Below are 12,031 nucleotides of genomic sequence, written 5' to 3' on the forward strand. Positions count from 1 at the left end.
CGTATAGCAGCGCCCCCTAGCCGCGCGAGCACGTGATTAGCACAAACAGACTTGTGACGTAAACACACCTCCAAAGATGGCGGCATTGGTCGGTATGTAATGTTTCGGATGAAATACTACGCTTTCGTTAACTTTAATTTGTTTAATGACATTAATTTGCAACTTGTATTTGTACTTTGGGAACCACATGCCACGGTGTTGAATTTGGTGTGAGTCCCTATCCGGAGCTGGAACTTTAATGCGTATGCGCACGCTGACCTTGCTTTTGTCTGATCGCAGCTTGTTAGCTAACAAGTGAGCTCAGCAGACGGCTGTTTTACTTGCAAACGCTCTGCTGTGACGTGACGGCAAAGTTATAAACAAACAGACAGACGAAAAAAGCACCCAAGCACAAGATCCTTACCATCGTTTATTGAAATTTGCATTTGTTTATCTACGAGTTGGTGATTCCCATCATTGTAATCCTCTCATCATGGTTGTCGGGCAAATTGTTATTCTTGAGCAAAAGGAGAATAAGAATAGACAGTATTTTTTTGGTCATAGACCTACCTTGATAATTAAGTGGCTTTGATACATAATTGATTCACAATTAATCTAAAATACTGAATGTATGTCATTGATTTGCAGTGCCTCGCCTGGCCATGTCTGGCAGTTTTTGTGCAAGGTAAGTGGAGAAATGAGTATGTTCGTACCTTACGTTTCAACATGACGTATTAGTACACAACCCCTAAGATGTCGTTTGAGCAAATCAGAGTGTTTAAAAAAAAATCACCATGGCTTTAATCACGATTTACCTTTGCTCCGGGCTGTAGTTTCAATGTGTGATGTTTCAATTGAAAAAACCGTGTTACTTAAGGTACCGGTAATTTGCTTCTAAGTGTATTGGGACACAGGTGTAATTTTACTCCAAACCTCAACAGGTAACTTGATTTCCATGTGGTGGAAATTCAGACCAAGTTAACTAATAGTGATCATTGAGGGTTTGGCCAATGACATCAGGCGATATTAGTACTGTACTTGAAATGCCATACCCTTGCTCGTGGTAGATTTAGCTCTATATGTCATCTTCCATCAACCATCAGTTGAGCTTCAGCCACCATTGAGTGGTTCTTTGTTACTGATGCTGTTTAACTGACTTTCTGTTAGGCTATGATAAATGTTCATTTCCCAGTTGTCAAACAAAGAATACATTAATTGCTTGACCTTGGCTTTACTGTTGCCCAGATTAATGCCAAAGACATGATTCAATGTTCTATTGGACTGGAACAAATACAAATGTCTATAATATGATTTTGGTAACTTTGTCTGACTTAGTCTTTGTTCCACAGACCCATTTCGTCATTGTTTCTTCAGCAGAAGAGTCTGCACGGTGCCGCTAAAAGTGAGAATACCACCACAAGGTGAGTGTGTTGGCTAGAAGACGTCTAGGAGAGTGCTATCGCTGAGTAGCCATCTCGCAATTAAAATGTTTCTGTCTGTTGCTGCTTTTTTCTGTCAGAAGTACTTTATAACAATGAACCGTGTCATCTTTCAGTGTGGTTCCCATCCGAGAGAAAAGCACGGCAGTGGCGGCTGCCAAACCATCGTCTGTAGCCAGCAGCAAGGGAGAGTATGTCATCACCAAACTGGATGACCTCATTAATTGGGCACGGAGAGTGAGTTAACCGTCTTTTGTGTGTGTTCATGGTTACAATTCCTCTTGAATTCTAATACTTAATAATGCAGCTATTGTGACCCAAACATCTTTCCGCTATGCTTCAGGAAGCAGCAACTTATGCCTGACATTCATTCACGAACCACAAAATTACACATGCGGAATATAAGAATACTCTTTTTTGAATGACGCTGTCAGTTTGGTGTCATCAATATAATAACAGTTAAGATGATACATGTTTACCAGCTCCTTTAAAACATGTTGTCCCATGCGCTCCTATTATGAGCCCAAAATGTTATTGCTATCAAGTTGAAAACAAATAATCGTACTTGAATCCTGAATCCCCGATGCAGTACAAATGGAAACCACTGGAAACCACAACCATTGAGGAGCTTCTTGTTGAAATAAAACCTCTCTACTTTTGTGTTGATGTATGAAATATCTGGTGAGTCTATATTCCAGTTACATTAGGACTGGTTCCATGAAATCTGTGGAACTTTTTACAAATGCCATTTATATAATTAATTTCATTTGTTTCTTGAACAAAACATGTACAAGTACATATTACTACTGTATATGTCCTATCACTCACTATCAACTACCCTTTAGAACTGCTGTGTTTGTTCTTGCAGAGCTCTCTGTGGCCTATGACCTTCGGCTTAGCCTGCTGTGCGGTGGAGATGATGCACATGGCAGCACCCCGCTACGACATGGACCGCTTCGGCGTAGTGTTCAGAGCTAGTCCCAGACAGGCTGATGTCATGATTGTGGCCGGGACACTGACAAACAAAATGGCTCCAGCGCTGAGAAAGGTGAGGGGGAATTATCAGCTGGAGATAGAAGTCTAATGCTATGGTCAGACCGAATGTGTTCTCAGTGTTTCTGGTGGTGTGTTTCAATAGATGGTCAATACAGTTCGCATGATCAGGCGCAGTTGCGTACAGAGGGGCGCATTTGAACCACACAATTTGCTCCTTCACCCATTTCGCTGTGTTACGCCCAAGTGAACATTTGCCGGCGGTGACAGCCAGCCGGCATCAAGATCATACATACTATGTCACGCATGCGCAGAACAAGCAGACACACAGCCAATTCAAGTTTTAAAAAAAGACACACACACAGTGTGGTGAACTTAAAACAATGTGGGACAATATCATTGCCATCTATGTGGCTGAGAGATACACAAGAACCCAACTTCCAATACCGGCCTGAACCGAGACAAAAAAGGTGCAGGCTTGGTGAATTGGGAGTATCTTGTGAGTGGCTTGATTTTGTTTGCAACTGTTGAACTGTCGACCATGATAGCATTTAACAGCCAACACAACCACCGGCCAACAGATTGACTAGTGTTTTTCACAGAAATATTTTCTGTCATGAGCAGATAATAAAAGATGTACTGGGTTGTTTGCGATTGGCTGGTGACCAGTCGCCTCTCGCCTCAAATCAGTTGACAACAGACTCCAGCTCACCCGCAACTTTGACGAGGACAAGTCGTGTAGAAAATTGATCTGTTTATGATTGCACACTTGATGATACATACTTGTGTACAAATGTCAGTTACAGGTATGCATTATATACATCATTCAATATTATGTTAATACTTATTTCCAACAGGTGTATGACCAGATGCCTGAGCCAAGATACGTAATTTCCATGGGAAGGTAAGATGACCACTAAAGCACTTTTCTTAACTGTAGAATGCTACGTGAAAATCGAGTCTCTATCACTGACGTCTTCTTGTGTAAATTGGCATTGGCAGTAAAGTGGATGTTTTGTTTCTCAACGTACTACTGTTATAATCAATGCCTGACCTGTGATTTGTTACAACTTTCCTTAACCCAGCTGTGCAAACGGAGGCGGCTACTATCACTATTCTTATGCTGTCGTCAGAGGCTGTGACCGAATTGTACCAGTGGATATTTATGTCCCAGGTACAGTATACCATTGGCACTCATTACACACATTTATATTATGATGATTATATTGCTTATATTAATCTACTATAGGGGCTATTAATTATAGTACAGTGTAACCTTTTCGGGTCAAACACAATCCATTGCAGTTTACGGGGCAACCTCCAATGACAACATTTCTGAATAGAAAACCATTGAAACAGAACTAATCAGTTTCAGTCCGTCACCATTATAAAATCTTTATTAACTGTGGCCCACAGTAAGTAACATTGAAATATTTTTAAATGTCATACAATTGGAAACATTTCAAATCTAAAGTTACTCACCCTTTAAAGACACAAGTTACAGCTGCACAGAGGCCGAGGGTGAAGTCTGCTTTTGCTTCGGAAGCGACTCTCTTAAAAGGAAATTCAGGGCTAAAATGTTAACTGTCACTCATTTCTGGTCTGCACAGGGTGCCCACCCACCGCAGAGGCTCTCCTCTATGGAACATTGCAGTTGCAGAAAAAGATCAAACGTGAGAAGAAGTTGGCAATCTGGTATCGGAAGTAACTATAGGCATCATTTATGACTGTGTATGTGTGTATATATATAACACCTGGGCTTGTGGTTCTGGTTTCATTTGGGGCGTCAGTCGTCCTCAGTGTAGATGTGCAAGAAATCACTTGAATAAAGTCAATGTTATTTAACATTAGCTTTTCTTCTGTTTGTTTTCAACCAAACTCTCATCTGGTTGTTTTTTTCATGGAATGAGCTGTCACTTCTCCAGGATAGCTTTGTAACAAAAATACAAGTTCCACTCACAATTAAAATCTCTTAACTTGGTTAGGTTGATATAACGATGGAGTTTTCGACTGCCCCGTCGGTACAGTACTTGAAAGTGGTAAACCCGAAATGCCTGGTTTACAGTGACTGTCACCAGGTGGCGCCAACTCCCAACTTGGCAGCAGACCCAAAGCAAAGTTGACCCAAACACTTCTGACATGTTTTTAGTTTCAGAAGTACAGTATATAGCGAGTTCAACTGAAATCTAATTCAACCAGCACAATTCCGCGTGTATCATATCTCTGACCAGAGAGCTAGTGCGTTGTTATGTAACAATGGAAAATTCTACGAATATACAGGTCTGGAAAAATTAGTCACTGCAAAATCATCAGTTTTTCAGATTTTGCGATGCTATGTTTTTAGTAAAAACAACATTTTTGTATTTCATTAACTACTAACACCGTAACACCAAAATTCTACATTCAAATGTCAGTTTTTGGAGCATTTATTTATAGAAAATCAAAAATGTTCAAAATGCCAAAAAAAGGTCATCAATTTAGGGGGGGGGGGTATCTTAATGTTTGCAGATCCTTACAAACAGCCAGTCTCTGTTATGTCTTAATATTTTCCATACAACAATGGACATGTTATTCCACCAGTACAGGTTATGATAATAAAGCAGGGACAAGAGTACAGTATACACTAATGTCCGAACATGCAAGCCATGTGTTTCTCCAATTTGAGAGCTGCCAACTCCCGTAGTTTCTCCACCTGCTGTTTTCTGTCCGTCCAATGACAAGTTTCTTGCGCGTTGATATTGTGTTCATTTAATGTGCACTGGTATCTTCACAGTAATGCATACAGTTGTTACTTTGTAGCATCCTAGTAGGCCACAAAAACATTTCTCAATGTCACAACATTAAACACCTCTTGTCGACTGTGCAAGTGCTTCTGAGTGGAAAAGCTTCCTTGTTATTCTTATGTGACCTGCCAGCATAAATTGAAAAATCCAGTGACCTATGGATATGGATTTGGTTTTATTGAAAGCTGGGAAACAAGTAAGGACAAAGAGAGGGTCAGAGAAGGCACATGATTCTGTAATATGGTTTCAGCAGTGTTCTGCACTTTACTCCTTGATAATGGTGGGGGTGATCATCTTATGGTAGGAATAGTATTTGCACTCAGTGGGAGGTACAATGTCCATGGTGGTAGTGCTTATCTTCTCCTTCTTGAAGCCGGCTTCAAGCAGATGAGGCACCTGGCTCTCCTGAAATCATTAACAGTCGCTCAGTAAGGTGCGATGGTGATGTTATCAGTAACCGTGAACTTTGTGCAGCACGTTACAAACTTTTGCCCTGAACTAAAGGCTGATGTACAGTGGCTGTGCTCTGCATCTGAACCACACAAAGCCTTAATGGTGATTATTAAAACCTAGATCCTTTCACAGAACTATATGTCAGAGATATGCAATTTGGAGAACGCAATATTGATATTTGTCAAGAAAAACTGCTTGTTGTTAATAGTCTTCAAGAGTTCATGTTTACCCTTTTGGCAGTCAGTTGTCGATTCAATTGAATCCTAATGGTAGGAGGTCTTAGTTCAGCTGACAGGTCCTTAAAAACCTAATAAAAATTGAACTTTGATCTTGCTTTATCCATATAGATGATGAAAATACTGTGTGTCCAAGATAAATGTAACACGTTAATCTTTAGGTGATCTTAAATGTATTTCTTCACTTTTGGATGGCATAAGAAGAAAAAGACTTTATTGATCCCAGAATGGAGGAAATAACCCGAAACAAAGTACAAACTTAATCTCCGCCCTAATTTACACCCCCCCCCCTGCCCCAATTCCACTCTTGTAACAGCAAAGTGACAAAAGAGATGTCAACTCGATATTTTAGCAACCAACCCAAACTGTTTGTTGGAAACAATGCTATAATGCTAACTTGTAGTGGTCTTCACCTAGACCGGGGGTCAGCAACACGCAGCTCTAGAGCCACATGTGGCTCTTTAACGACATCTAGTGGCTCCCTGAAGCTTTATAAAAAAACTTTTGTAAATGGAAAGAGATTTTGATAGTAGGCTAACATAGCTCAAATAGATATAGATACATGTTGCAGCTCCGAAAAAGGAGAGCTGTGGTGTTAGTTTTTAAAAACGTACACTTTATTTTTGCTTTTACCAGTCTCAACAAACAGACACGTCTGCATCCGACTCCGTGCCTTCTCTGTTCTCGTTCGACTCGAGAGGCGTTCAAAGACAGCCTCCGAAAAACGGGAATTAATGATCACTTCACTGACACTAAGAAAAGCGAAAATAATGCACCAAAACAGAAATTCAAGCGAGGAAATCACAAAATAAATTCTATGGGGGCATTTGTGAACACACAACAAGGGAATAAATAACAAACAATTCTGAGACAGTCCAGTCTCCTACATACATAGAGCATGTGTTTCCTTCATTGTAAGTTTTATAGAAGGCTTTTATTTTTTTGCGGCTCTAGACATATTTGTTTTTTTTGTCCTATATGGCTCTTTCAACATTTTGGGTTGCCGACCCCTGACCTAGACAGATTGCTTTCAGGTTGCGTACCATTCCAAAGCGACAGCCACATTTGCTGATGACAACAACTCACCTGAAACATGGTCTCAATATTGTTGTATTTGTCTTTGAGCAGCTCGCCCCAGGAGGTCAGATTGCAGTACGTGAGTACGCCGCCGGGCTTTAGCATTCGGTGAGCGTGACCCTACAGACATATGTAGACAAATCAGACCTTCAGGTGCACCAACATATGATGTGATTTGCCAATCAATTTAATAACATTTGCCGTTCTAGACGATTCCAATTTCATGCAAGCCAACAAACTGTCGGAATTTCAGCCTCAAATTGTGAGCTAACCTTGATAAAGTCAAACTGGTGAGTGTGCCATGTGTCCTCAGACAGAGGGTATGTGTCATACAGGATACCTGGAAGGGGAGACAAAGTGCTACGTAGAAGTGTACAGCCATCTGGGCTGCTTAAATAACTGCTGAAAGTCAATGTCGGCACAATTTCTTTGCATCTGATGTGATTTCATACCGTCAAAGTGGTTATCTGGCAGGGTGGGCACAACTTGCTCCCAGAGGCCCTTGAGGGGCACAACCTACAAAGATAAAAAAAAAAAGTTACTCAGTAACATCTTTACATGCCAGCACAAGAGCAGCGAGGCAAATAAACCAGGCTCCAAAAATCCGTTATAGTGGAGGTCTACAGACCTTGTGTGGTTGGGACTTGGCCCAGTTCTCCAGTCGGGCAAAGACGCCATCGTTGCACTCTATGATCCAGTGCTCCTCAATGGGAAAAGACTCCAATTTGGTGGCAGCTATGGCCATTCCGAATCCGATCTCCAGAACCCGACCGCCTAGATGACAAAACAACAACAGAAACACGATCAGACCCAATTACAGCCACCGAAACCTAAAGGATGTTTAAATTGACGTCCTTAGTCTTGACATTCAAAATGGCCATAGTTAATTCAACAAAATAGGTTGAGTGGCGTGGCAGCAATTTAAAATATATACAGTATATACTGTTATTTGTTTTATGGTTTCCGTTTGAAGAATCACCAGTTGGTTGGATGTGGCTGGAAAGCTTATCGGGTTTCAAGAATATAAATAGATGTGAGTAGCTTGGGAGTTGCTGTTGCTGGCTTCCTGATGATTTATTGACCTTCAATTACTTACACTATTAGTTAAGCTGGCATTTTAAATATAAACTTTAATAATTTGCATATTTATTAATTTATAACAAAAAAAAAAGTTTTGGCACTGAGGCTTGTCCTGCACATGTGCGTGCGTGAGACTATTTTCACACAAAGCAAAGAAAGATTTATTTGAGCGAACTGCCTCCCACCCCTAACCGCCCCCCTGCAGACATCTTGGCCAATTTCCACGACAGCTGCCGGACTCCTCTCTGTTCACTCACCCCCAAGTGTGCTCCAGAGACCTCATCATAAAAGAAAGTAAAATCCTTGTTAGGTCTGCACCAGTCCAACTGCATGCATTAAATAACGTTTTTTTAAATACCGGCTTAAGAAACCAAGTTACAAGGTCATTCACGTTAAAAACAATCACTGAACAAAATAAAATGATTGATCTTTCGCAATTCAAACAAAAGAAAATTCATTTATATACACGAATAATTGAAAAAAAAAGTACACAATGAAGTTATACGCTTGTGCCAAATGTTGGTCAGAACGCTGGCAAGCAACGGTGTGTCCGATAAAGGAAGCCTATGAGAAGAAAACACCTTATACCTTTGGAGGCCGCCACCGTAGCCAGGGAATGCATGTACGGGGTTTCCCAGCGCTCCATCACGGGTTTGCCCATAATCTCCAGGTGCGTGTCAGCTTCATTGTATCCGGCGTTGGCGTCGTGCCACGAGGCCTTGCAGTCCTCCCCCTTGGAGAAAATGGGCCGATCGGCTGAGGCGCTGCTGCTCATTGTGTGTCTTCACAACGAAGGGGGGGGCGAAAGGCGAGAAGCCGGGCTTTATATCGGGCTCTGGAGTGCTGACGCTGCGGGGCTTTGATGGTACTGCTGGTCAAAAGCTCAAGCAGTGAACTGCACTCACTCGCCTCCTAGATTGTCTACATGTTCGATGCTTCACTCGGTTGAATAATTTGCAAGCGTGAGCCCTCAGCTAAAGCGACAGTCCAAGATAAATTGAGAAAGAAAAGGAGAAATACTGTACATTCTTCATTGTCAACGGACTTTTCAAACAAACTAGAAAGTGTACAACCATGCAATATTGGTGGAAACATTTTAACAAGAGGTATATGTGCGCACCTGTATCAAAATAGATTGTCTTCCCCCAAACATTCAGGTTATTTATGTGTATTTATTTATAAAAATCCAATCCATTCCTCTTTGGCTGCAGTATAAACATTTAAAGAACCTTTTAGTCGCACAGACTTTCCCCAAAAGTGTTGTGTTCTCTTACATACACGTGGGAATGAAATTGTGTTAAAACTGTTTTTAAAAAATTATACGTCATAGCTTTTTATCTTTTTTTTTCCCCTTAAAAAGTTGCAATTAATAGAGTGCACTTTTGAATATTTTTGTTTTGTTTTAACTGATGGCCAGCTAAGATTGACTATTTCTTCTTGAAATATGCTGAAGTGCTTAGCATATGTTAACATACAGTGTACTGAATTAGCATGTCTCATAAACAGGGCTTTTTTTTCTGGACACCACTTAGCCCCAAGGGGAAATCATCTGGGCACTCCTGGTATAAATTACAGTACAGCTATCTGTTCACCTGTTAAGTGATATCAGTGCGATAGTGAAGAGTTTGTCTTGTGAATATGGAATTGTCACTTTGAAACGGCTGCTCGCTCCTATTCTTGAAACAGAGCATCTTTTAGTCGTCTGTTGGCCAGCTTCAGAGTGGACACTCTTACTTTTTTCCTTTTCTTTGAGCTTTGTTTGGCTGTACTTTTCAAGTACACTTGCCTATATTTGTAAGTACAGTTCAGTTGCAATTCAGCCAACTATGTTGGTGTACTCTCATGTTGGCCATTATGGTGGACCTTAGAGAGCTAAGTATTTTTTGATCACCTTGAGGCGACCATACAGTTGCGATGTATAGGATAGATTTTCACTGGTTTCAAAGTTCAGACATACATAGTTTCTGTTCCAGGACTCAGCTATTTAATACAATATTGTATATTGGGTCTCGGCAATTTTCACTATAAATTATATGGATTGCCACTGAAACCACTACACCAGGTGTCCAAAATACGGCCCGGGGGCCATTTGTGGTCCACCTAGTGGTTTTTTTTTGTTTTTTTTTTGTGGCCACGGTAAACTACAAATAAAATTTTACATGGCCAACAATGCTTTTGAAAAGGGATGTGGGGGTGTGAGCAATTTTACAAGTGTGGGTGTTGAAAAAGTCGGGGACATGAGTGACAGGGACTACCACTACAGTACTGCTATTCTCTTTTTAGATACAATTCTGTGAATACATTTCCAACCAAAATAATAATATAATATCTGTGGAGAATAAAGTTATGACAGTTTCAGAAACAAAAATGTTTTCCTCCACTTTCTGCTTAGTATCAAGGTGAAATTTGTGAATATATCACATTCATGATCCTTGGGTATGGTCATCTTATAATGTATGACAATACAATACAATACAATACAATACAATACATGCTGATTTATATAGCGCTTTCACAACAGCGGCAGCTGTAACAAAGCGCTTAACAAAACAGTTAACATAAAGTAAAATAATAAACACAACACATAACATAGATTGATGACAATCAATCTGAAATGAGGATCATATTAAATTATCATCATCATTCTCTTCCACTTATGGTCAGGTCACCAGGGCAGCATCTTAAGGCAGGGAAACCCAGACTTGCCTCTCCCGAGCCACCGAGCCTTTGGCTGCCATCCAGCTATCAGAGCACCCTTTGGCCCCTCCCACAGGTGGTGAGCCCATGGGAAAGGGGACCCACATTTTCCTTTCGGGCTGAGTGATGGCTACTCACTGTTAGAACCCCTAGACTGGAAAACACTTTGTACAACTTAAAACTATGCCCCATGGGTGCAATCCCAGCCACCAGGCCAACATGGCTCACCTCCAGTCCTGGTGTCAATTGGAGCCCTTGTGACCCACGTCTGGGCAAGGGAAAAAGTATTACAATATTGTTATTCGTCATAGGGGTCTTTTGAGCCGTTCTGGGTCTATTTTAATTATACATACCTCTATACAATTATGTCCAACCTTCTCCCCTGTGCAACATCACATGCGGCACAATGGCACTACAATAAGCCAAAACAGTTCATTTTGCCCTCTTCACATCACCTCGACCACCATTACCCATCATGCACTTCAGGCACATTAGCTGAGGCTGAGTGGAGTTTACTCCTCACTGAGGGTCCTCATGTAGTCATGGCTTGATGTCCATATCCCTCTCATACCGCAGGGGCCTCTTTAGTTACACTGCTTTAGAATATTAATGTAAGAACTCACATTCATGAGCTTCTGTTGACAACATCAGCAACATTAACACCGCAATTTTCTTGTGACGTTATTCACACAGTTTGGTTCAAATCGGCGAAACTAAATACACTTACCGATGGTAACATCTTTTAAATGAGATAATGTACTGTATCTATAGGTACTCAAGTTACAAAAGCTGGCCTTTACTGAGGATTTTAGGTTTTACAGCCTCGAGGATAGGTCTCTTAACATGCAGCGAATGTAGGGTCTCAAATGATTCCCTTGCTTCAGTCTTGTGAATTCCTGTAAATAAAGCAACCCCTTGGAATTCTGCCAGCATGGCTGTCTTTGAGAATGTGGCTAAGGAAATAAAAAACAGCAAAGGTCATATACTGCACACCAGTGTTTCCCAACATTTAACGGGGCAAGGCATCCATTTTAGATTCTAAAATCTACCACCAAAAGTATCAATACTGACATAATGTTGATATGTACTTCTCATGGCACGGCACACTCGTTTGGCTTGGCATCCTGGTTGGCAATAACATTGGCTTTCATTTGTTGGGCCTGAAAGAGTGATAGCAACTCACTGTGAGAACCCCCAGACTGGAAAACTCCAATAACGACATCACCGATTCAAATGATTCTATTGTCAATGGTCACTTGTCACATCTGTACAATTGATGGAGACATTTTGCTGC

The 12,031-nt window shown here is 41.0% G+C and overlaps 2 protein-coding genes across 2 annotated transcripts; one reads left to right on the plus strand and one right to left on the minus strand.

Moving 5' to 3' along the window:
* Positions 1-49: 49 nt before the first annotated feature.
* ndufs7 (NADH:ubiquinone oxidoreductase core subunit S7) lies at positions 50-4,261 on the plus strand. The gene is made up of 8 exons (XM_086116206.1): positions 50-92; positions 628-664; positions 1,329-1,400; positions 1,535-1,655; positions 2,287-2,466; positions 3,269-3,315; positions 3,497-3,585; positions 4,022-4,261. The coding sequence occupies exons 1-8, from the start codon at positions 77-79 to the stop codon at positions 4,117-4,119; spliced, it is 660 nt and encodes a 219-aa protein (XP_085972332.1). The 5' UTR covers positions 50-76; the 3' UTR covers positions 4,120-4,261.
* A 1,089-nt stretch (positions 4,262-5,350) lies between these two features.
* Positions 5,351-8,880, minus strand: gamt (guanidinoacetate N-methyltransferase). Its single transcript, XM_086116205.1, has 6 exons — positions 8,629-8,880; positions 7,589-7,734; positions 7,413-7,476; positions 7,233-7,300; positions 6,970-7,080; positions 5,351-5,599 (listed from the first exon to the last, which is right to left on the minus strand). The coding sequence occupies exons 1-6, from the start codon at positions 8,813-8,815 to the stop codon at positions 5,459-5,461; spliced, it is 717 nt and encodes a 238-aa protein (XP_085972331.1). The 5' UTR covers positions 8,816-8,880; the 3' UTR covers positions 5,351-5,458.
* Between the last annotated feature and the right edge of the window lie 3,151 nt (positions 8,881-12,031).

Source organism: Hippocampus guttulatus, chromosome 7 (assembly GCF_054856545.1).
Source record: "Hippocampus guttulatus isolate MCC_2025c chromosome 7, RoL_Hgut_1.0, whole genome shotgun sequence".
Taxonomy (NCBI): Eukaryota; Metazoa; Chordata; class Actinopteri; order Syngnathiformes; family Syngnathidae; genus Hippocampus; species Hippocampus guttulatus.

Bases quoted from the DNA above. Each gene is read 5' to 3' on its own strand.
- ndufs7 (XM_086116206.1), top strand. The intron at 665-1,328 runs GTAAGTGGAGAA...TTTGTTCCACAG, and splicing joins TCTGGCAGTTTTTGTGCAAG to ACCCATTTCGTCATTGTTTC. The intron at 2,467-3,268 runs GTGAGGGGGAAT...TATTTCCAACAG, and splicing joins TGGCTCCAGCGCTGAGAAAG to GTGTATGACCAGATGCCTGA.
- gamt (XM_086116205.1), bottom strand. From the start codon at position 8,815: ATGAGCAGCAGCGCCTCAGCCGATCGGCCCATTTTCTCCAAGGGGGAG. The intron at 7,477-7,588 runs GTCTGTAGACCT...TTATCTTTGTAG, and splicing joins CCAAGTCCCAACCACACAAG to GTTGTGCCCCTCAAGGGCCT. The intron at 7,301-7,412 runs GTATGAAATCAC...CTCCCCTTCCAG, and splicing joins GCCAGATAACCACTTTGACG to GTATCCTGTATGACACATAC.